The 25,531-nt window shown below is 47.6% G+C and overlaps 1 protein-coding gene across 1 annotated transcript in view; it reads right to left on the reverse strand.

Moving 5' to 3' along the window:
• col4a5 (collagen, type IV, alpha 5 (Alport syndrome)) overlaps positions 1-25,531 on the reverse strand; it is a 306,253-nt gene that overhangs the window by 49,293 nt on the left and 231,429 nt on the right. The window contains exons 35-38 of the mRNA XM_086000713.1: positions 22,358-22,504; positions 12,003-12,101; positions 3,688-3,777; positions 784-923 (exon numbers count right to left, since the gene is read on the reverse strand). Of these exons, the coding sequence (XP_085856839.1) occupies positions 784-923; positions 3,688-3,777; positions 12,003-12,101; positions 22,358-22,504 (476 nt within the window). The remainder of the gene's footprint in view (positions 1-783; positions 924-3,687; positions 3,778-12,002; positions 12,102-22,357; positions 22,505-25,531) is intronic.

Raw genomic sequence — 25,531 nt, forward strand, 5'->3', positions numbered from 1 at the left:
GTATAGGAACTGTATATTACAGGTATATAGGCACCTATGTATATATTTTCAATAAGAACAAAAAAAAAACTCTATAAATCTCAATATTTCTTTGTTTAGCGGGTTCATCAGCATTTTCTTGATATAAACTGGATCTTGGAGAAGATCAAAAAAATTAATTAAATGAAGCAATGCAGAAAAAAAAGCCAGCTCAACCTGGATCATATTAAAGAATTTTGCGATAAATTGAAAGACAATCGAAGTCAGTTATTTGGGTGTAACTTATTTAATAGTAGCACGGTAAATGTGAATTGTACAGAATGTTTACTATATGGTTTATAGCTCACCGCCGCTTTCTCCTGGCTCTACGCAGTGTCAATGGCGGCACGCGCGGGCGTGCTTTGGAGAGGGTGGCAAGAGGAGCGGCGACGTCCAAAAATTGCTGAGCATGCGTCAATTCAGCGTTGCACGCCGACTGACGCCACGCCCCTGGTAATTAAAATACTTGTGGCGCTGCTCAGGCAATGGCAGCGCTGCCGACCTGCCTAATATGGCGGCCGGTGTGGAACGAGCAGCAGTGAGGCGGCAGGCCATTTTATCTTCAAAAACCGGCCTTAGTGGCTGGCGCTAAAGGTTCCAATTTCTAGGCCTAGATCCCTTTTTCCAAAAAAACTAAAGCATTTTGCTACTTGTCTCAAACCCAAGTTAAAACCCATTAATTTATTTTCATTAATTAACAAACATGAGAAAACCTAGACTTTTCACAATGAATTTTGTTTCTCCCTTCAGAGGAGAACGACTTACCTTGTGCCCAGGAGAGCCTGGAAATCCATGTACTGGTATGCCTGAGTCACCCTTTTCGCCCGGAAAACCTGAACGACCAGGAGAACCTGGTTGACCTGGGCGACCGGATGTTCCTGGAGTACCTTTAGTGCCTGGTGGACCTATTGGGTGTAAGACAGAACTACTATTACATTATCCACCACGACTGCAAAATATATATTTTATAAATACATATTTATTTATTAATAATGGGTGGATTGAACAGCAAGATTTTGCTTTGTCTTAGATAGCGTTTTTTTCATTATAGAACACTTGCGATGAATTTTTATGGAGAGATATTAGCACTAAAAAAATGTATGACTTTCTCATTTTTGGCATCCATTGTCACCACCAAGAACTCCCAGGTTAAGTATAGTACAAGTCAGATGCAGAATAAAGCTCCCTCTACTTGGCTGTCCCAACATCAGAATGGTAATGTGTCCAAGACATTCAGATCAGGAAGGTCCCAGATTCGATCCCTAGTCTGTGCCGAGTTAGGTGATCTTAGCAGCTTTCAGGAAGAGAAAACTGGCCGGGATCCCCACTCCTGATCACTATACAATGACCCCTACTCGTGTTGCTTGTGCACGATTAGCATCAGGATCAGCTATGATGTCTCCCACAGTCTGGTAGCCAGTTGGCACTATGCATCAAGGCTCACACATGAATAATAGCCACTTAGGTGGGGAAACCACCACCTTTGGCACCGTGCCTCAGTGAGGGAGCCAACATTTATCGTATGGCGGAAGGGGAAGGAAGAACTGGAGAGATAAATAAAATGAAGACCGCTTCACTCTGTCCCAATAAAATGCCAAAAGTTGAACTCATCCTCTACTCGTCCATTCAGGCACTTCCAGTCTCCTCGCTGGTCTCTGAGCTAAATAGCTCATTTAGCACTCATGCCCACTAGTTACTAAACTGAGATCAAACACACACATTTCATGTAGGACTCTTACAGATGAAAATTAGAGGAGACTTTCATTCCACCAGTCTGATGCTAGAGGTGAAAGAACAATAGCCTTAACCTCACTTAACAGATCACTCCATCCCCAGGCAGTGTTTTTTCTGTAATATATACAAACATTTTTTTTTTAGGTAAAGGGCTACAGAACTGGGAGGTGTCCACAAAGGGAATATTTTCACACAATTACTTTTTCCTTGCCCTCTCCCAAAAGGAAAGTTCTAGTGCCAGTTTTCCATTACTTTGTTTCGGGAAACGCCCATTCCCCAGGTACACAGGTCAGGAAAAATGGGTCACTACCCAAGAAAACAGGTCTCCACCTCTTGTATGCTGCTTCAGAATTTCTAAGATATCTGTGGGGATGCAGAGCTGGGTCTGCACCTGCAGTAGAAACATAGAAACATAGAAGATAGGAGCAGGAGTAGGCCATTCGGCGCCTCGAGCCTGCTCCGCCATTCAATGAGATCATGGCTGATCATCCAAATTCAGTACCCTGTCCCTGCCTTCTCTCCATATCCCCTGATCCCTTTAGCCTTAAGAAATATATCTAACTCCTTCTTGAATATATTTAATGAATTGGCCTCAACTGCCTTCTGTGGTAGAGAATTCCATAGGTTCACCACTCTCTGGGTGAAGAAATTCCTCCTCATCTCTGTCCTAAATGGCTTACCCCTTTATCCTTAGACTGTGACCCCTGGTTCTGGACTCCCCGGCCATCAGGGACATCCTTCCTGCATCTAGTCTGTCTAGTCCTGTTAGAATTTTATAAGTTTCAATGAGATTCCCCTCTCATTCTTCTAAATTCCAGCGAGTATAAGCCCAATCGACCCAATCTCTCCTCATACGTCATTCCTGCCATCCCAGGTATCAGCCTGGTGAATCTTCGCTGCACTCCCTCCATGGCAAGAACATCCTTCCTCAGATAAGGAGACCAAAACTGCACACAATACTCAAGATGTGGTCTCACCAAGGCCCTGTACAACTGCAGCAAGACATCCTGGATCCTGTACTCAAACCCTCTCGCTACGAAGGACAACATACCATTTGCCTTCTTAACCACTTACTCCACCTGCATGCTTACCTTCAGCGACTGGTGCACAAGGACACCCAGGTCTCGTTGCACTTCCCCTTCTCCCAATCTATTGCCATTTAGATAATAATCTGCCTTCCTGTTTTTGACACCAAAGTGGATAACCTCGCATTTATCCACGTTATATTGCATCTGCCATGCTTCTGCCCAATCACCCAACCTGTCCAAATCATACTGGAGTTTCTCGGCATCCTCCTCACAGCACACACGCCCACGACACATGCCCGATAATCCCACGGGAGTGAGGTAACAGGGGAACAAACTTTGATCTCTATTCTATTCTCCAGTTGGTTGTGCACCCAAAGAAACTGGGCATTAAGGTTTGTGCCAACACCCCTGCAGGATCCGGATCCAGCTTGAAGAAAGAAGCTGACAGGGAGCTATGTATTTTCCCCTTTACCCCCAACATGATCTTCAGGCCTTGGGGTTGCTGGTTGCTCCCCATGCCAGTGGCCAGGAGTACAACTGCAAGCTTGTAGCTGCACTCCTTTTTTCCCCACTTTGTTTTCCTGTGTGCAGCCCAACCAGGGCCATGTTCATACCCTAGGACAGGAAATCTCAGTGGTCCTGAAGCAGCAAAACTGGCCCCCTGCAATTCAAAATTATAGAATGCATGCGGTGCCTACAGGATTTCAGTCTCATCTCTGATTTCAGGTCTTGAAAGTCAATAACTGCCAAACTACTTCTGGCCACCAGTAACCAGAAGGGCTTTATATACAAAACTCAACAATGAATCAGAAACCTAACATTGATCAAATTGGAGCTCTGTTAAGTGTTTACTTGAGATTGGTAAAGATACACCTTTAATCAAAAAAAAAATCTGTTCTAAACTTACCTGGCAAACCCATTCCACCTATTGATCCTTTTGGTCCTGGTCGTCCGTGAGATCCTGGTTGTCCTGAGAACCCAGTGTCACCTTTGGGGCCTACAAAAATAATATTTTAAAACGTACCATCATTAATGTTACACTTGTTCTGAAAGACAACTCTAACTGTGAAAACTTTCCCCGTTAATTCAATGAGGTGTGGAGAAATCTCATATTAGTGATAACTGTAAATATTTAACGATATAGCATTACAATGTCAATGTCACAAAATAGAGAATATAAAAAACCATTCAGAAAGACATGTGACTTGTTAATACACAACATCGAGTGGCAGCAGCGGGAGCGGTGGACCTGCGAGGGAGCAGCAGCTGTGGGAGAAAATAAAGGTCGGTGATTTTCAGGCCCAGTCGAGCAGTGGCAGAATTCGAGAGTGACGTCACAGTACAGAAAGTGACGCTGGTGCAGGGGAAGAAGCTGATTGGTGAGTAGTGGGTGAGTGCTTTTTTTTTCTTCAATTTTAAGTTTATTTCTTTTAAGGTAGTTCATAGTTAAGGTAGTTTGGGAAAGCGAGAATCCGAGAGTTTAAATTTGAGGTAAGAGTTTTTAAATTAAAAGTATGGCAGGGGACCTCAGCCCCGTGCGTTGCACAGCCTGCAGCATGTGGGAATTCCTAGATGCTTCTTGCAGTCAAGATAACCACATGTGCAGTAAGTGCCAATGGTTTGGCCAACTTGAGATCCGGTTTTCGGAGCTCGAGTATCAGCTGGAGGCACTGCAGTGTATCCGCGAGGTTGAGAGTTACGTGGATAGCACGTTTTTAGACGTGGTCACCCCGCAGCTTAAGAAAGTGCAGTCAGAGAGGGAATGGGTGACCACCAGTCAGAAGAAGGGGGGCAGGCAGGTAGTCAGGAAAGCCCCAGAGTGCATCTCACTCAACAACCATTTTTCTGTGTTGGAAAACGGTGAAAGTGACGGTTCCTCTGGGGAGTGCAGCCAGAGCCAAGTTCATGGCACTGTGGGTGGCTCAGCTGCACAAGGGGGGAGGAGTAAGAGTGGAAGGGCAATAGTGGTAGGAGACTCAATAGTGAGGGGTGCAGACAGGCGTTTCTGCAACCGCAGACGTGACTCCAGGATGGTATGTTGCCTCCCTGGTGCCAGGGTCAAGGATGTCACTGAACGGCTGCAGGGCATTCTGAAGGGGGAGGGCAAACAGTCAGAGGTCGTGGTTCACATTGGTACCTACGACATAGGTAGAAAGAGGGATGAGGTCCTGCAACAAGAATTTAGGGAGCTAGGTAGCAGATTAAAAAGCAGGACCTCAAAAGGTTGTAATCTCTGGATTACTCCCGGTGCCACGTGTTAGTGAGTATAGGGATAGGAGGATAGAGCAGATGAATGCGTGGCTAAAGAGTTGGTGCAGGAGGGAGGCCTTTAGTTTCCTGGATCACTGGGTCTGTTTCTGGGGAAGGTGGGACCTGTACAAGTCGGACGGGTTGCGCCTGAACCGGAACGGGACCAACATATTTGCGGGGAGGTTTACTAGTGCTGTTGGGGGGGGTTTAAACTAACTTGGCAGGGGGATGGGATACGGAGTGGAGCTATAGTAGGGGGTGATGCACAGCCAAATATAGAAGAAAAAAACAAGTCAGCCTGGAAGGCAGAGCAAATATGTAACGGCACAAGGGTGTATGGCAAGGCTGGATGGCATTTATTTTAACGCAAGGAGTCTTGCGAGTAAGGCAGATGAATTGAAGGTGTTGATGAACACATGGGAGTATGATATTGGCCCAGAAATTCGGGTCGGGGGCTTGCCGCGCGTGCAAGCCCCCGATATGCACTTACCCGACGCGCCGGCCGTTGAGCTTCAGGGACGCCTGGAATTGCTGTTTTAAAATGTTGACTCCCGGGCAGTGTCTGACGTCACGCCGCCCAGGAGTGCAGCCAGCGCGAAGCCTGTAGCGCGCTGTGCAACTGAGACACGCCCCTTGAGGTCTCAGTTTAATAGGACACGCCCCCAATGTTTTTCACAAGCTGCTAAGCATTTTTACATGCAAAGCAGCATTTTAAATAGGTTTTTGGTATTTTTATGAAGCTTTTGGTAACTTTTATAAACTTTTAAAAACGTTTACATTATTTTGAAGAATCTGAAGTAGTTTTAAACAGAATTAAAGCAATTTAAAGACTTTTAAAAGCCCTAAAAGAATTTTTTTAATTCCATTTATTTATTTAGCAATGTCGTCGTCATACGTGTCTTCACACTGTTCCCTTTGGGGAACTGTATGAAGTGGTGGAAGGATTTATGGCCGTGATTAACGCTCATTCCGTGACCGTAACCATCTTTGAACCAGCCATTAGGGTGGTTAGTCCTATGGCGGGAGGGTTTTACGGGCTCCCACAAGCTATACAAGGAAGGGGGACCACCCACACCCACGGACGCAAATATCCCACTGGATGTCAACCCAGAATTTAGAGCCGGAGCTCCGACTCCACTTGCCGGGACTGTCTGGAGCGGGGTTCGAAACCCTACCCCGTCTGGCCCAGCGGCGGGGATCCTACCGCTACGCCAAAGGCCCAATCCGATTAGCAACGTGAAATGGCTGGAATGTGCACAATTCACGGCACTAAAAGAACTCACAATTGAACTGATGATGACCTCAGCAATCTCCTCAACGAGGTGGAGGCGCAGCGCCTGCTCATCATTGGTAATGAGAAGTCAAAGGCGCTGCAAAAAGGACAGATGATAGCTTGGTCTTTCAAGTGGAAGCATAGGGCTCCAGTCACGGGGAGGGAAAAGGCGCAGGAAACGTATGGGTGTCACCTTTTGCGCGGAGTGGGCCTTTTGCGTAGCGGTAAGCATCCCCGCCGCTGGGCCAGAAGGAGTAGGGTTTCGAACCCCGCTCCAGACAGTCCCGGCAAGTGGAGTCGGAGCTCCAACTATAAATTCTGGGTGGACATCCAGCGGGATACTTGCGTCCGCGGGTGGCCCCCCCCCCCACTCAGATGGGTTGCGGGAGCCCGTAAAACCCTCACGCCATAGGACTAACCACCCTAATGGCTGGTGTGAAGATGGTTATGGTCACGGAAGGAGTGTTAACGTGACCAGAAATCCTTCCACCACTTCATACAGTTCCCGAAAGGGAACAGTGTGAGGATACGTACGACGATGACCTCTTGCGCAATGCACCTCCTTGGACCCTCAGTCACAGATGCGAGGGGGCAAATCGTGCAATTGTTAAATTTTTCATTTTATTGACATGTAAAATGTTGGCCCAGTAATTCCCTTCCAAACGCGCGAGTACGGTCGGGGTACTTACGCGTCTGGCCGGAGGAAATGCCGGTTTTCAGCATGCACAGCGCATGCGGGGAAAACCGGCATTTCCTGTCCTCTGAACGAAGGGGTTCAGAGGCAGAACGCGTGCGACTGTACAGGCAGCGCGTGCGCAGTAAAATTCGCCGCTTTCATTCATGCTTTCAGTGAGGTCAAGTCCTTACAACTTACACATGAAAAAAGCATGAGTACAGTTGCTCCAGAGGCTGCGGAGGAAGATATTTCTTATCGTGGAGCTTCTGAAAGGCAATATTTTTGTTTGGGAAAGGGAGGAAAGTTATTTTAAGAAATGCTGAGGTAAGTTTTAAAGTTTATTTTTGTTTTTTAAAACGGGTTTTCAGTACTGTAGGTAGAAGGATCAATTGTGGCTATGTGAATTGAATTTGCTGTGAAATGTGAAAATGACTCCAACATTTTTAAGAAAGAAACTTTTCATCAGTAATATATTCTTTTAAGTAATTATGTATGTATGTCTGTATATATTCCTTTGCGTGTATGTATATATTCCTTTACTTATGTGTATGAATGTATGTATTTAATTATGACTTTCAGAGAAAGTAACTTATTGGAAAATCATAATTAAAAACATAGGCCCAGAAATTCAGTTAAGGCCCGCCAGCAGGCTAACGCCCAAAAGTTAGCGCTGCGCGCGGAGCCCGTTGCGACCGCCAGAAATTCACTTTTAGCGCCCCAATTCGGAACCGGGCGCTGTTCCAGGGTGTGCCCGCCTCCGCTTGGGGCGCTGAAAGTGAATTTCAGCGCTCCAGCTGCCGCTGCGCCACCCGGTGCGGCAGGCTGGGGTACTGCAGGCCTCCTCCTTCTCTTAAGGAGGAGCTGCCTGCAGCCGTGAGATCGCCGCTGGATTCTGCCAGCAAATGAGCCCAGCACCACGGTGAAGTGCCGGACTCACGTGAATCAGCCACCAATGCCGCGGGGGGGTGGTGGAGGAGGCCGGGGAGGGAGGTGCGGGCAGGCGGCCGCCGAAAAAGCGGCCTGCCGCACCTCCACCTTAAAGCGCCCCAGTAGCGCAGCAGTACGGCCCCGTTTCACGAACGTTGTTTGCGGCCGCTGCAGAAGAGGCGGCCGCAACTAAATATGGGGTTTGGGCCGGAAGCGGGGCGGTACCGGGGCACTGCGCACACCGATGACGTCATCGGTGTCGGCGCAGCGCTACTGGCTACCGCCGCCATTACCGCAGTGCTGAATATCAGCGCAACCTCTTATACTGGCGCAGAAACCCTCTTTAGGCGCCAACTGGGCGCAAAGCTTGCAGCGCCCAACTGAATTGCTAGGCCATACATTCATACACATAAGTAAAGGAATATAAAACATACATACATATACGTAAAGGAATATATGCGGACATACATACATAATTACTTATTACTGATGAAAAGTTTCTTTCTTAAAAGTGTTGGAAATGTTACATTACTCATTTTAGAACACTCATTCTCACATTCAATTCACACAGCCACAATTGCTCCTTCTACCTACCGTACCGAAAACCAGTTTAAAAAAAAAAATGTAAACTTTAAAACTTACCTCAGCATTTCTTAAAATAACTTTCCTCCCTTTCCGAAACAAAAATATTGCCTTTCAGAAGCTCCACGATAAAATATATCTTCCTCCGCAGCCTTGGTGCAACTTTACACATGCTTTTTTCAAGTGTAACTTGTAAGGACTTACCCTCACTGAATCCATGAATGAAATCGACGAAGTTCACTGCGCAAGCACTGCCTGTGCAGTCGCACGCGCTGTGCCTCTGTACCCCTTCGTTCAGAGGACTGGAAATGCCGGTTTTCCCCGCATGCGCTGTGCATGCTGAACACGGGCATTTCCTCCGGCCAGACGCGTGAGTACCCCGACTGTACTCACGCATTCAGAGAGGAATTACTGGGCCATTGTTGCTATCACAGAGACATGGTTGAGGGAGGGGCAAGACTGGCAGCTCAATATTCCAGGGTATAGAATCTTCAGTCGAGACAGAGGGGTGTGTAAAAGAGGAGGGGGTGTCGCAATATTAATCAAGGAGTCAATTACTGCAACAAGGAGGGATGCTATCTTAGCAGGTTCCTCTAATGAGGCCATATGGGTAGAACTTAAAAACAAAAAGGGGGCAAGCACTTTGCTGGGAGTGTACTATAGGCCCCCAAACAGTCAAGGGGAGATAGAAGAACAGATATGTAGGCAAATCTCAGAGAAGTGTAGAAATAATAGGGTAATAATAGTAGGGGATTTCAACTTCCCCAATATTAACTGGGATAGTCAGAGTGTGAAAGGCTTAGAGGGTGCGGAGTTCTTAACGTGCATCCAGGAGAGCCTTTTGAGCCAGCGTGTAGAAAGTCCTACAAGAGAGGGGGCGGTACTGGACCTAATTCTAGGGAAAGTAGCCGGGCAACTGTTGAAGTGTCAGTATTTTGGTGACTGTGACCATAGTTCGGTGAGATTTAAGGTAGTCATGGAAAAGGACAAAGATGTACCGGAAATAAAGGTTCTAAATTGGGGTAAGGCCGATTTTAATATAAGGCAGGATCCGGCCAAAGTGGACTGGAATCAGCTACTTGTAGGAAAATGCACATCAGAGCAGTGGGAGTCATTCAGAAAGGAAACAGAGAGTACAGCGCCAACATGTTCCCGTAAAGGTCAAGGGTGGGACCAACAAGTCCAGGGAACCCTGGATGTCAAGGGATATACAAGAATGGATTAGGAAAAAAAGGGAGGCTTTTGGCAGATACAAAGGACTAAAAACAGTGGAAGCCCTAGAGGAGTATAGAAAGTGTAGGGGGGTACTTAAAGAAATTAGGAGAGCGAAGAGGGGGCATGAAAAAGCACTGGCGGGCAAAATAAAGGAAATCCCTAGGTGTTTTATAAGTATATTAAGGGCAAGAGGATAATCAGGAAAAGAGTAGGACCCATTAGGGGCCAAAGTGGCAATCTGTCTGTAGAGCCGGAAGATGTAGGTGAGGTTTTAAATGACTATGTTGCATCTGTGTTCACTATGGAGAAGGACGATGTAGGCATAGAAATCAGGCAGGGGGATTGTGATATACCTGAACAAATTAGCATTGAGAGGGAGGAGGTATTAGCGGTTTTAGCGGGCTTAAAAGTGGTTAAATCCCCAGGCCCAGACGAGATGTATCCCAGGCTGCTGCGTGAGGCAAGGGAGGAGATTGCAGGGGCTCTGACACAAATTTTCAGAACCTCTCTGGCCACAGGGGAGGTGCCAGAGAACTGGAGGACAGCTAACGTAGTACCATTATTCAAGAAGGGTAGTAGGGATAAACCAGGGAATTACAGGCCAGTGAGCCTAACATCAGTGGTAGGGAAGTTATTGGCAAAATTCTGAGGGACAGAATTAGTCACCACATGAAGAGGCAAGGATTAATCAAGGATAGTCAGCATGGCTTTGTCAGGGGGAGATCATGTCTAACCAATTTGATTGAATTTTTCGAGGGGGTGACTAGGTGTGTGGATGAGGGTAGTGCAGTTGATGTAGTCCACATGGACTTCAGTAAGGCTTTTGACAAAGTCCCGCTTGGGAGACTGGTCAAGCAGGTAAGAGCCCATGGGATCCAGGGCAATTTGGCACATTGGATCCAAAATTGGCTTAGTGGCAGGAGGCAGAGGGTGATGGTCGAAGGTTGTTTTTGTGACTGGAAGTCTGTGTCCAGTGATGTACCGCAGGGATCGGTGCTGGGTCCCTTGCTGTTTGTAGTGTACATTAATGATTTAGATATGGATGTAGAAGGTATGATCAGTAAGTTCGCAGATGACACAAAAATTGGTGGAGTGGTAAATAGCGAGGAGGGAAGCCTCAGGCTACAGGACGATATAGACGGGTTGGTTAGATGGGCAGAACAGTGGCAAATGGAATTTAACCCTGAAAAGTGTGAGGTGATGCATTTTGGGAGGACTAACAAGACAAGGGAATACACAATGAATGGTCGGACCCTAGGAAGGACAGAGGATCAGAGGGACCTTGGTGTGCATGTACATAGATCCCTGAAGGCAGCAGGGCAGGTAAATAAGGTGGTTAAGAAGGCATATGGGATAGAAACATAGAAACATAGAAGATAGGAGCAGGAGTAGGCCATTCGGCCACTTGAGCCTGTTCCACCATTTAATGAGATCATGGCTGATCATCCAAATTCAGTACCCTGTCCCTGCTTTCTCCCCATATCCCTTGATCCTTTTAGCCTTATTTTTAATTAAGGGATACTTGCTTTCATTAGCCGAGGCATAGAATATAAGAGCAGGGAGGTTATGATGGAGCTGTACAAAACACTAGTTAGGCCACAGCTGGAATACTGTGTACAGTTCTGGTCACCACACTATAGGAAGGATGTGATTGCATTGGAGAGGGTGCAGAGGAGATTCACCAAGATGTTACCTGGGCTGGGGCACTTCAGCTATGAAGAGAGACTGGACAGGCTGGGGTTGTTTTCCTTCGAGCAGAGAAGGCTGAGGGGGGACCTGGTTGAGGTGTACAAAATTATGAGGGGCATAGATAGGGTAGATAGAAAGGAACTTTTCCCCTTAGTAGAGGGGTCAATAACCAGGGGGCATAGTTTCAAGGTAAGGGGCAGGAGGTTTAGAGGGGATTTGAGGAAAAACTTTTTCACCCAGAGGGTGGTTGGAATCTGGAACTCACTGCCTGAAAGGGTGGTAGAGGCAGGAACCCTCACAACATTCAAGAAGCATTTAGATGAGCACTTGAAACGCCATAGCATACAAGGCTACGGACCAAGTGCTGGAAAATGGGATTAGAATAGACAGGGCTTGATGGTCGGCGCAGACACGATGGGCCGAAGGGCCTCTTTCTGTGCTGTATAACTCTATGACTAACAGAATATCTAACAGACAAAAAATTATCTTCACCAGTTGTTAGACCCGAGTGGACTTGAGGCACCCCCAATATTCTCCCTTGTGTATTTGTTCCCTTTGCCATCCTGATGTCCTCTACAGTATAAAGTAGCAGGTGGTTCTTTGCCCTTACCTGGACCTCCTGGCAACCCTGGTAAACCATCTTGTCCTGGTGCTCCTGGGTTACCGGGTAAACCAGAGAAACCCTTTGCACCTGGAAGTCCTGGTGAACCTTAGAAAGAGAAACAAACATGTTTCACACATGAATCCTTATAAATGCTTAACTGATCAGTCAAGTCACTGTTTATCAGAGCTAGTCTTATGCTGGGATGGAGATATATATAGCTGTATATTAAAATTCTACTCTATGCCTACACCCTATTGTGTTGTGAGTTACAACCCCAACCAAGATCTTACTCAAGGACCACTTTCAAGAACAGTGCAACACAGCTTGATGGAACATGGGTGTTGCCCATTATTCACCATACAGCAAGCTCCTAATTTCAACCATCCCCTCTAAATGGAGCCAGGCACAACTACCCAGGAAGAGAAAAAAGAAAACTATAGGATCAATAGTTCAATTAAATGGCTCTATTTTAGTTCAATGATGAAATGGCCCCGGCTGTAACATTGGGTGGCGCCCCCCTGCCTTACCGCTGGACGCTATGTCCGCTGGGGTCCGGAGGCCCTACCTGCGGCTGGGGTGGCGCTAGTTAAAAGGGAGGTGGTGGGCGGCCATTTTGTTGCTGGCCGCCTCCCAGCACCTGCCCCCGTTGCTGTCCCCAGCCCCCGTGAAGCCCCCCCGCGGGGTGCCGGCTGCTCTCCGAGTGCTTGTTTGCCGGGCTTGTTTGCCAGCACTCCCGATCCCTGGTGGGCCAGCTGGCTGCCGGGACACCCTGCGCCAGGCCCCTCCCCTTTCATAAGGGAAGGCCTGCAGTACCGCGGCGATATTGGCTCGCAGTGCCCCAAGAGGGACGCGGGGCGCTTCCAGTAGCGCCCCATCTCCCTCTCGGGGCGCTACCTGGGAAAATCAGCCGCGGGGACACTAACTTTTTCGGGGCGCTACAAAGGTAGCACCCCCTCCAATTTTTACCCCCATCAATCTAGTGTTACCAAAACTTGCAATTCTTAAAAGGGGTCCAAGCGTGCATCTTGAGGTAGTGCTAAAGTGGAGCCAAAGGAGTCATCCACCTCTGGACTCCCATTCGGACACATTAGGATCTCATTTTGAGAATTGAGAGCGTTGACAACCCTGACAATCTAAACTAAAATCAAAAAGAAAAATACCGAACCAAAGGTGACCACATTGAGCACTGACTAGATCAAGACTCCTCAACCTTTGAAAATGCTCGATGTCTAGATATTTGAAATAAGCTTTTGTTGAGTTCCACCGATAAACTACCAGATTTTTTGGGGATAGTGGATCAATAAAAACTAATTTCTACCAGATTCTGATTTGCAAATAGACGATTCCTCTCTGTTTTTAGTGGACGCCAAGATATGTGGGTATTGTGTTAGTGACATCATCACCTCATGTTGCATGGTGTACACAACGTGTGCAATGATGTCACTAATGCAATGCTTGTGTATCCTGGGGCCTGACTTTCAGTTCCAAATTCTGGAAGGGAAATAACTTGAGGTAAGTTCTTCAAGTACTTAGAAGAGTTTAAGAGAGAGTTTGAGTGCTGTCTCGTGTCTACTACCTGACCTGTGGCCCCAAGAGAGTAATGAAGATGATATTCAGAGGCACTGTGACAAACTTTAACCGAGGGGCTCAATGGCCTACTATGATCCTATAAGCTTGCACACTTAATATTCCAAGCAACAGCCTAAAGTACACTGATCAACACCCAAGAGACTCAATGAAGCAACGTGAGAGCATTTATCATTTGTGATGGAAATGAAGCAGGAATGAAAATGTGAATCAAGATGTATGTCCATCAAGAGCTTTTATACTGTCGAATGATGATAGGCACTAAAGCAAAATTTACATAATAAAGTATATATGTGTAGCCAAGTGGGGAAAATGCAGTGAACATTTAAGTCCACTAGATGGCGCGGTTCATTTTCCCCTTTAGTAATTTGAACAAGGAGAAAAGGATTATGGGTAGGACCATGTGATGCCAAAGGAACCTCCCCTTTCTTCACAGCCTCCATTTTCTACATCCAGCGTGAGAGATTTCTTGAGGGAGCTGGGCAAGCCACTGCCGTATTTTATCGACTGTGTTTTCTTGTATTTGCCGTATTTCCGTCTTTTCCATATTTTATACAAATTAAATGTGGTTTTATGTATTTACAACTACATCCTAAGCCTAGAACCCAAGTTATCAATTCAGAATAAAAAACCCCAAAAAAAGAACGTTTGTGTCCTGTGCTGCTCCATTTCGCCAGGCTACACATTTTGGTACCAGGAGTGGGGTCTGTTAGCTTGGAGTTTCTCAGGCTCGGTAAAGAAAAAATACATAAAATACGGCAGTGGGGGAAGAGCGGTGTGGTGCCAAGTGGACCTGGAGACGGACGGAGAGTGCTGCCTGGGGTTGCTAAGGAGGACCAGACCAGACAGACGGGATCCAGAGGGCTCCAGGACCAATCTGGGAGAGGACCCATCAAGGCACCGAGGAGGGACACCATTGGAGAAGAATCGTCGCAGCTGCCATCCCATTCAGTGGCTTTCAGGGACTTGTGAACTGAGTCAAAATGTTAGAGTCTCCTGATGAGGAGGTTGGAGCTCACACTTCGGATGGTGAGGACAATACCTCTAGTGTGGGTGAGGGCAACCGGATAGATGAACTCAAGTCACAGATTTCAGAGTTGAAAAAAAACCATGACCAAGCAATGGCAATTATTGCCACTCTAGGTAATGGGGCAACCAAGTCATATGTGTATGTACCTAGAGAGCGTCAGATCCAACCATTTAGTGGTGAGGTATCTAAAGATAGTCGTTCAGTTGATGAGTTCATTGAAGAGGTTGAAAGTGTACTACGAGCTAGAGATCAGACTCCTGCAGAGCAGGTAGATTTCATTCGATCTTTGTTGAGGGGGGCAGCCCTACAGGAAATTAGGTTACGGTTGGGTGGAGAGTCTAAGCAGCCCAGTGACCTGTTCAGTTACCTAAGGGGGGCTTTCACCGAAAAACGCAGTGAGTCTCAGCTGTTAGAAACTTTCTATGGACGCAAGCAAGAAGAGGGTGAAGATTTCCTAGAATACTCACATGCACTCTCTCAGATTATTAGAGCTGTGGTAAAGCAATCACCAGATGCTGTGCCGAACACAAAACGGGTTGTCAGAAACAGATTTGTTGATGGTGTTAGAGATCCCTCACTCCGGAGAGAGTTGCGCAAGTTTGTACGAGGCAACCCCCAGTCTACCCTGTTTGATGTACGTGAGGAAGCTGTCTTATGGTCCTTAGAAGACCAGCCCTGTAGCACTAAAGTTGCAAAGAGCAAGAATGTAGTGTGTGACAGTACGGGGAGGGATCTTCAGTGTTCTGCCATTGGGGTACCAGGCAGCCAGGCTGTCACTTTACAGGATGTTCTTAAAGTGGTGGCGGAGCAGGGTAAAGCTATCGGGGAACTAACAGAGGCAGTACGGGGTCTTGCTCTACAGAAGGAAAACACTGGTAATGACAAGGTTGGGAAACCTAGAGCCAAGCCAAAGTTCACTGATGAAGGTCAGCCTATTTGCTTTAAGTGTCACGGGGCGGGACACATTGCCAAACAGTGTCCTCAGAAGCACAAGGTAGCAAACACATCCACCGATACCGGCTGGGGTGCAGGAAAACTAGCTCCCTCGATTGCCATGAGCCGGGCAATGCGAGGAAAACCTGCAGGCTCTCAGAACAGTACTTGTATTCGTGACAGATTTCTTGACCGTGCAATAGGTAAATGTCCAGTAGTAGATCTCAAGATTGGGGGGGGGTTACTGCTAACTGTTTACTGGATACCGGGAGCCAAGTCAGCACTATTACTGAAGGTTTTTTCCAGAGAGCACCTACTTGGGAGGGATGAGGATATGCTGTCTACAACCGGGTGGCTTAAGATCACTGCCGCCAACGGGTTGGACATTCCCTACTTGGGCTACCTTGAGTTAGACGTTGAAACTATGGGCATAACCTTACCCGAGTGTGGTTTCCTGGTAGTCAAAGAGCATCAGCAGTCACAGCCTGCAGCACCAGGTCTTATTGGTATGAACATCATCAGCCGATGCAGACAACTAGTTCATGCTGAGTTTGACACTACTCTAGGGGGAAAGTTAGATTCAGATTGGAGGGAAGCATTTCAGCAAGTACAACAGTGTAACATCACTCCAAAGTCATCTTCTGTCCGTGTAGCTGGTAGGGGTTCTGTACATGTGCCTGCGTCTTCCATAGCTACAGTCTATGTAAAGGGACTTAAAACTCAGTCAGGTGACAGCACTAAAATGCTGTTGGAGCCAGGTAACACACCATTGCCAGGTGGCCTGGTAGTTGTCCCCACTCTAGTTGAATCAAAGGGACATTTATTTCCAGTGCAGGTGGTAAATTTCTCTGAGGAGGTTGTGTGGTTAAGCCCCAGGACCAGGCTTGGTATTCCGACTCAGGCAGAGTGTGTAGACAAGGACTCCTGTGAGGTGCAATTTCAACGCATCTCCGCTAACACAGAGGAAGTAACTGTTGGCAGAAAAGAAGGACAGATGACAGACCAAGACATTCAGTTGCTTTTGGACAAACTACACATAGGTGGCACACAGGGCCAACAAGCAGAGTTAGGTGCACTTTTAGCCAGGTATTCGGAAGTATTTGCTTTTAAGGATGAGGACCTAGGCTACACTGATAAAGTTGAGCATGAGATTAACTTGGTAGATGACGCACCAGTTACAGAGCCATACCGTCGTGTCCCACCTACACTGTACAAAGAGGTGAGGGACCACATCACTAAGCTTCTAAGAAAGCGTGTCATCCAGGAGAGCAGTAGTTCATACGCTTCACCCATAGTGGTAGTTCGTAAGACTGATGGAGACATACGACTATGTGTTGACTTTAGGAAACTAAACTCAAAAACCAGACGTGACGCATTTCCTTTGCCCCGCATTGACGAGAGTTTTGATGCCCTTCGTGGTGCAAAGTTCTTCTCGACCATTGATCTTGCAAGTGGGTACCACCAGGTTGCTGTTCGTGAAAGTGACAGGCCTAAGACTGCTTTTACAACTCCTTTTGGCCTTTTTGAGTACCTCAGAATGCCTTTTGGTGTCTGTAATGGACCTGCGACTTTTCAACGACTTATGCAAGCGACTATGAGCAACTTAGTGTTCCACATCCTATTGGTGTATTTAGATGACATCCTTGTGTTCTCTCAGACCTTCCCGGACCATTTAGAGAGGCTTGAGACAGCTCTAAGACGACTGAAAGAGACAGGCTTGAAAGTAAAGCTTGAAAAGTGTCACTTCCTGCAGCAGGAAGTCAGGTTCCTTGGGCATCAAATTTCAGGGGAGGGTATAGGGACAGATCCAGAGAAAATTGCCGCCGTAAAGAAGTGGCAGGTCCCCAGTACAGTCAAAGATCTGAGGTCATTTCTTGGCTTCTGTAGTTATTACAGGAGGTTCATTGAGGATTTTTCTAAACGAGCTGGCCCTCTCCATGACGTAGTCAATGCATGCCTTAGGGAAGACAGCCCAGCAAAAGCAAAACGGTTGTTTGAAGGTTCATGGACAGCTGAGTGCCAAGCTGCTTTCGAACAGTTGAAAGAAAAGCTGATCAGTGCTCCAGTGTTAGGTTACGCAGATTTCACTCAGCCTTTCATTGTAGAGACGGATGCCAGTAACCTAGGATTAGGTGCCATCCTCCACCAGCAGCAGGGAGATAGGAAGAGAGTGATAGCATATGCCAGTAGGAGGCTCCGGAATGCTGAAAGAAATGACAGAAACTACAGCAGTATGAAACTAGAGCTCCTCGCCCTCAAATGGGCTGTTTCAGAGAAATTTCGAGGTTACCTTCTAGGTTCCAAGTTCACTGTCATAACAGATAACAACCCCCTGTGTCACCTTTCTACAGCTAAGTTAGGTGCTGTTGAGCAAAGATGGGTGGCTCAGTTAGCTGTTTTTGACTTTGACGTCAAGTACCGCCCAGGCCGCTGTAATGCAGCAGCAGATGCCCTCTCTAGGCAGCCGTTAGCAGGGGAGCCCGAGTCAGACAGTGGGGATGCAGACTATGATGGTTGTGTGGCCATATGTAATGTCATTCACAAGGGAACAGCTCTAGGACCAGACTTAGTGACAGCAGGAGTCAAGTGCTGTAAAGTCAGACAGATCCGTGTTTCGGACGCAGAAGAAAGTACTGAGCGTAGTGAGTCGCAGGGTAACACACCAACACTTCCCGGTTACTCTAAAGAGGAACTACGTAAGTTTCAGGACACAGACCCCACCCTCAGCGTGTTTAGGAAGTTTTGGGGTGAGCAGCGAAAGCCAACTTACAAGGAGAGGTCGCAGTTATCCAAGCTAGTATTATCCACGTTAAAGCAGTGGCACCGTATTTGTGAGCAAGGTGGCTTGTTGTACCGTGTAATCGAGGATGTCCATGTTGGTGAATGTCACCAGCTACTACTGCCCTCTTGTTTGAAAGAAGTCGTGCTTGAAGGTGTGCATGATCGTATGGGCCATCAGGGAATAGAGCGCACACAGAACCTTTTGAGACAGAGATGTTTTTGGGTTGGGATGTATGAGGATGTGGAACAGTGGGTCAAGAAATGCGAGAGGTGTGTTTTGACAAAAATGCCCCACCCCAAGATACATGCCCCTATGAAATCATTTCTAGCCTCCCGGCCCCTTGAAGTAGTTGCTGTAGATTTCACCATGCTGGAACCGGCCTCTGATGGTCGTGAGAATGTGTTAGTGGTGACAGATGTTTTCACTAAATTCACACAAGCCTTCCCTACTCGGGACCAAAAGGCTGATACCACGGCAAAAGTCCTTCTCAAAGAGTGGTTCATGAAGTATGGGGTCCCAGAAAGATTGCATTCAGACAGAGGTCGAAATTTTGAGAGTGAAATCATTGCCGAGCTGTGTAAGCTTTATGGTGTAAAGAAAACCCGCACTACCCCACACCACCCGGAAGGAAATGCTCAATGTGAGAGATTCAACAGATCTTTACATGATCTTTTGCGTACACTGCCTCCAGAAAAGAAACGCCGCTGGCCTGAGCACTTATCTGAGTTGGTGTATGCCTACAATGTAACACCCCATGCTACGACTGGCTACTCACCGTACTATCTGCTTTTCGGGGTTCATCCACACCTTCCTGTAGATGCTTTATTAGGTCAGGAGCAAGTGTTAGACAAGAAACATGAGTGGTTGGTTGTCCACCAAGAGCGTTTGAATGAGGCACATGCAAGGGCAAGAGAGTACACTGAAAAGAAATCAGCTCAAAGAATTGAACTTAACAAAGACAGGGGCCTAGAAATTCAGTTTGGGCCCGCCAGCTGGTTTGCGCCCAAAAGTTAGCGCTGAGCGCGGAGCCAGTTGCGCCCGTCAGATATTCGGCTTTTGCGCCCCAAGTCAGAACCGGGCGCTATTCCAGGGTGTGCCCGCCCCCGCTTGGGGCGCTGAAACTGAATTTCAGCGCTGTAGGCGCCGCTGCGCCACTCGATGCGGTGCGGCAGGCTGCGGTACTGCAGGCCTCCTCCTTCTCTTAAGGTGGAGGTGCCTGCAACGGGGAGATCGCCGCTGGATTGTGCCGGCAAATGAGCCCGGCACCACGGAGAAGTGCCGGGCTCGCGGAAAGCAGCCGGCAATGCCGCGGGGGGGGGGGTGGTGGAGGAGGCCGGGGAAGGAGGTGCGGGCAGGCGGCCGCCGAAAAAGCGGCCGGCCGCACCTCCACCTTTATGCGCCCCACTAAGGCTGCAGTAAGGCCCTGGTCTCCGGATGTAAGTAGCGGCCGCCACGGAGGAGGCGGCGGCAACTGAATATGGGATTCGGGCCGGCATCGGGGCAGAACCGGGGCACTGCGCACACCGATGACGTCATCGGTGCCGGCGCAGCGCTACCGGCTACCGCTGCCATTACCGCAGCGCTGAATATCAGCGCGAACTCCTCTATTGGCGCAAAAGCCCTCTTTGGGCGAAAACTGGGCGCAAAGCCAACCGAATTTCTAGGCCAAAGTGTACTGTCCAACCATTGAGGTGGGTCAGCTGGTATACTTATGACACAGGCCTTTGGGTAGGAACAAAATTCAGGATGCTTGGGGTCCTACTGTGTACAGAGTGGTGGAGGTACAGGGCACTACACATGCAGTTGAGCCTTTAGAGGGCGGTCCTTTAAAAAGGGTCCATAGAGTTAATCTTAGGCCATGTGTTACCCCTGTCCCTGAGCCTAGGCGGATGAGAACCAAGTCCCCTGTCACCGTACCCCCTGTCACTCTTTTGACAGAATCGTTGCCAGAGCCCTCTGATACTGAGTTTGTTGTGGTAGAGGAAGTCACCTATCCAGAGTTAACTCAGGAGGAAAAAGTAAACAATGATCCTGTTGGTAACGCCCAAGAGGTACAGGAATCAGAGGCTGTTTCTGAGCCAGAGCATTCAGATCCTTCTGAGTGTGGGACTGAGGTTGAGGTACCCATTCCGGCTCCTCACAGAACTAAAAGAGCCAATGCGGGGGTAAACCCTAACCCGTACCATTTGCCTCAGTCAGCCTGTAATGCAGTCTCACTCAGTCCTGAGGTGTTCTCTCATGTTTTATCTAGTCTGGGTGCTGCATTTTTTCGAGAAGCTGTAAAAGAAGTGAAAAACTGGTGCTAAGTCACCGAGGACGTTGACTTTAAAGCAGGGGAGAATGTAGCCAAGTGGGGAAAATGCAGTGAATATTTAAGTCCACTAGATGGCGCGGTTCATTTTCCCCTTTAGTAATTTGAACAAGGAGAAAAGGATTATGGGTAGGACCATGTGATGCCAAAGGAACCTCCCCTTTCTTCACAGCCTCCATTTTCTACATCCAGCGTGAGAGATTTCTTGAGGGAGCTGGGCAAGCCACTGCCGTATTTTATCGACTGTGTTTTCTTGTATTTGCCGTATTTCCGTCTTTTCCATATTTTATACAAATTAAATGTGGTTTTATGTATTTACAACTACATCCTAAGCCTAGAACCCAAGTTATCAATTCAGAATAAAAAACCCCAAAAAAAGAACGTTTGTGTCCTGTGCTGCTCCATTTCGCCAGGCTACATATGAATAACCCTGATAATGACTACAGCTATATTAACAAAATAGACACACTGCATATAATGATAGCAATATAACGTTCATAGCACATACTGTGACATTTAATTTTAGCATTGACTGTTCAGCTTTAAAAATACTTGTGCTTCATGATACTATGGGGGTGATGAGCTCCTTCAAACATATACTCTGGTAGTGAACACTTTGCAGTGCACAGTCCATTCACAAATACCATAAATACTGGCAAAATAGCTTGACAATATTTTGTAATCATGGAAACTTATATTCCATTGACGCACACTTACGCCCCATTTGTACTGCCTTGTAGTGACGTCAAAATAAAAAACTGATGTTTTACTGTATTTGATGGTTAAAAAATACTGAAAATCACCTGCTTTTAAATTGGCAATTAAAGTTGACTTTATAGATGCTTATCTATGCCTTTGTTCTTCTTCATCTCTCTTCCGCCAAGTCACCAGGGTTAGTTGCTGAGCACTGAATGGCACCAACTATCAACTATACAGCACCTACTGGAATCCTCTTCTGCAACTGAGGATGCTATTGATGTGCCTCAATAATTCCGAGACTCGAAGGTAGCAGAACAAAACAAGGCTTTTATTAACTTAGAACGAAACACGTAAGCGAGAGAGATGTCGTCCTTCTGGAGATTGGGGCTAGACTGAAGCTAGCTTACAAACGGGGCCAGGTATGGGCGGAGCCCTACACACAGCACATTCCAGTATACAATACAGCACATTCCAGTACACAATACAATGAGGTCTGGGGGAAGGGAAATGACACTGAAACCGATCTCAGTCACAGGCAGTGATGAATGGAAATATTTCATCACAGCTATTATACATTATGTTCATGTTTGTACACTGGAGCCTCTGGTACCACTCACGTGGGCGGAAGTCTGGAGCATTAACTGCATTACCGATTTCAGGCTTCCAATATACACCCGCATAGATGCAGAGTAAATGTGTTGGCAGGACACCCCCCCAAATCACTATACTTGGAGGACAGAGAAGGTATCTGGAGTCAGACCTGGCATTCACACCCTGTTTGTATCCGGATATCATGTCAGGATAGCATTCATCCACAGCCCAAGGGGCTGGGCTGGTATTCTTAATAAACACAAAGACAAGACAAAGGAGCTTTCATTGCTCCTCAGTTGCCATCTGTTGCATTCTTACTTCTTCCTTCCCTCTGCAACTATCCTCAAGTCATTATAAATCACACGTGCCAGTAAAATGGAGAAATGTGGTAAGTCCACACAGCCTCGCCACAAGGATGATCAACATACCTGAGAATCCTGGCTCTCCTTTCTGTCCTGCAATGTCCTGTTGTGGGTCAATCGTTCCTGGAGGACCCGGTAGGCCAGAATCACCTTTTGAACCGTGCACGCCAGGCCCACCTGGGTTTCCAGGGCTACCTGGGAAGCCTTCATTACCTGGAACAGGTAGAAACAATTTTTTTTTTTTTAAAAGCCAGAAAAATAAAATTACTAACAAATTATAAAACTCACCTTTGTCAACCAACCACTGCTAATTTAAAAACTTATTAGAGGGAATTTTAACCCCCAAAACAGGTGGGTTGGTGTTGGGCAGGAGGTTAAAGAGTTAAAAAACTGAATTGCGACCTCGACCCGCCCACTTCCGGTTTTAATGGAGGTGGGACGGGGGTGGGCAGTCAAACTGCTCCCAGGAGGTGGGTCGGCCATTTAAATATTGCAATGAGGCTTTGTGCCTCATGGTGATCCACCATTTCAAATTTAACTCTGGCTGGTCGGGTTTCCCAGGCCTTGGGGAACGCACCTGTTAAAGGGAGGCAAGGACTGCTGGATCCAGGAGGTAAGTGCCTTTCCACTTGCCTGCTGGATCCAGCGTCCCTGCTTTGCCAACCCCCCTGCAATCGTACACCCCCTGACCCTTCCGATCTCCCCCACGAGGCCGCCGAACCCCCCCCCCCGACCATTCTGATCTGCCCCACGAGGCCTCCGATCTGCCCGCCGACCCTTCTGATCTCCCCCAACCTCCCACTAAGGCCTCCGACCCGCCGCAAGACCTCCAGCCTCTGAGGCCTCCACCGGCCTTCCAAGCTCCCCCCTCTGGCTCCCATCACCCTCCGGTCTCCCCCCTCTGACCTCGATCCTCCTCCGGCCTCCACCCGCACCCCCCCCCCCGCCTCTTGCTATTAAATTAGGCAGGGCCTGCGGGAAACCCCTTTCCAGCACCTCCCCCCCGCCACCGTACCCACCTCCAAATTTAAATTCTGGCCAATGTCTCTTACAATATTTAACAATGTATTATGCCATAGTGAGATGAGAAGTAAATATTTAGTGAAAATATTTAGTGAAAAATTAAAGTAAAGGAAACTCTCGTTTAAACGGCACCTAAATATCCGGAATTCTCTATTAACCAGCAAAATTCTCACTCCGAAAACAACACCTCAATAACCGACAATGTTGCCGACTCCGAGTCCGAGTCTCCCGCGGTGGCCGAGTTAGTCAGTGGGGATAGTTCTCCAAACTGCCACTACTCGGCTTCTTGGCGCTGTCTGGAGTCGGAACACCTCAATACCCCTGTAACAGGAGTCTGACTCTCCCGCGCTGCCGGTAGTCTCTTCTGATCCGCCATTTTACAGGGGTACTGTGTGTCTCCCACGCTGCTGGTAGTCATTGCATTGCATTACCCTCAACTGGCAGTACTGTACTTAATCAAGCATCTTCCACCATCCATTTAACACAACATTCTGTAGGTGAGTACCCAATTACTGTATACTGCACATTTCTCGATTTTTTAATTTTTCTTTGTTAAAAATAGCCTCGGTAGATAACCCTCTTCGTCATCTGGAATTTTAGATCAACCGGCAACACGCCGGTCCCGGATACCAAAGTGTTTCCTGTAATAATGAAACATCACGCAGTCGGTCTGTCCTCAACTCCCTCCGGCAATGCCGGGATCAATCTGTCATGGCTATTTGTTTCTAACCTCATGGCTTAAAGTGGAATTTTTTCCCCCTGCTTGTTTCATTTGTTCAGTTTCCTGGGGTTTGTGACTACATATTTATACAGCCAGTCTTTTTTGTCTGCACGGTTATGCTATCACAATTCCCTCACTGGCAGTTTGAGCCGCAGGCCCAAAAAATGCCAGGCCTCAATTGAATCCCACTAGTCAGCTGCTCAGCCGTTTCTGGCAGAAAGCAACTGGCTGGTGGGGGTCGGGGGAAACAAAGTCAGCTTCAGGAGAAGGTTGTGGGCAGCCAGCTAAGTTCTGGAAGGGGTGGAGGGGGGTTGGCATTGCAAGGGTCTCGCAGCTGGGGAGCCCGGAGGCAGCAGAGGCCCAGACTTTACTTGCGGGGCCTGGAGGAACTTTTTAAAATTTAAAACTAACCTTCAGTGGTCTCGCTGGGTTCCAGACAGCTTTACCTGGTAGGTAGCAGTTCCGGGCAGCCCCCCAGCTCAGGAACATGTTAAAATGTCATCTGGGTCCCATAGAAACATAGAAGATAGAAGCAGGAGTAGGCCATTCGGCCCCTCGAGCCTGCTCCGCCATTCAATGAGATCATGGCTGATCATCCAAATTCAATACCCTGTCCCTGCTTTCTCCCCATATCCCTTGATCCCTTTAGCCTTAAGAAATATATCTAACTCCTTCTTGAATATATTTAATGAATTGGCCTCAACTGCATTCTGTGGTAGAGAATTCCACAGGTTCACCACTCTCTGGGTGAAGAAATTCCTCCTCATCTCTGTCCTAAATGGCTTACCCCTTATTCTTAGACTGTGACCCCTGGTTCTGGACTCCCCCACCATCGTGAACATCCTTCCTGCATCTAGTCTGTCCAGTCCTGTTCGAATTTTATAAGTTTCAATGAGATCCCCTCTCATTCTTCTAAACTCCAGTGAGTATAAGCCCAATCGACCCAATCTCTCCTCATACGTCATTCCTGCCATCCCAGGTATCAGTCTGGTGAATCTTCGCTGCACTCCCTCCATGGCAAGAACGTCCTTCCTCAGATAAGGCGACCAAAACTGCACACAATACTCAAGGTGTGGTCTCACCAAGGCCCTGTACAACTGCAGCAAGCCATCTTTGTTCCTGTACTCGAACCCTCTCGCTACGAAGGCTAACATACCATTTGCCTTCTTAACCGCCTGCTGCACGTAATGTAATATAACTGGCGTTAAAATTGCAGACTGGCGGGAACAGAGGGGGAAATGGAACCACTTCATTTTAAATGCTCTCAAAATCCTTTCCTGTCGATTGAGGAAAGTTAAAAGCCACCGCCCCCCACCTTATGTTTTCTTATTTTGCATTGATGCTGCCTCTCCCGTCTCTATGTAGGTGGAGTGCTCCTCTGGGCCCCGCAAGGAAATCATCGGCCTCCCCTGCCATGACTCCAGTTAAAATCAGGACCGACGGTTCTCCAATGAAAAAAAGCCTGTCCTGCTATCTAAGAGTCCTGAGACTTGGTG

The sequence above is a fragment of the Somniosus microcephalus genome, chromosome 1, assembly GCF_052327205.1.
Source record: "Somniosus microcephalus isolate GS21.2 chromosome 1, FLI_Smic_1.0, whole genome shotgun sequence".
Taxonomy (NCBI): Eukaryota; Metazoa; Chordata; class Chondrichthyes; order Squaliformes; family Somniosidae; genus Somniosus; species Somniosus microcephalus.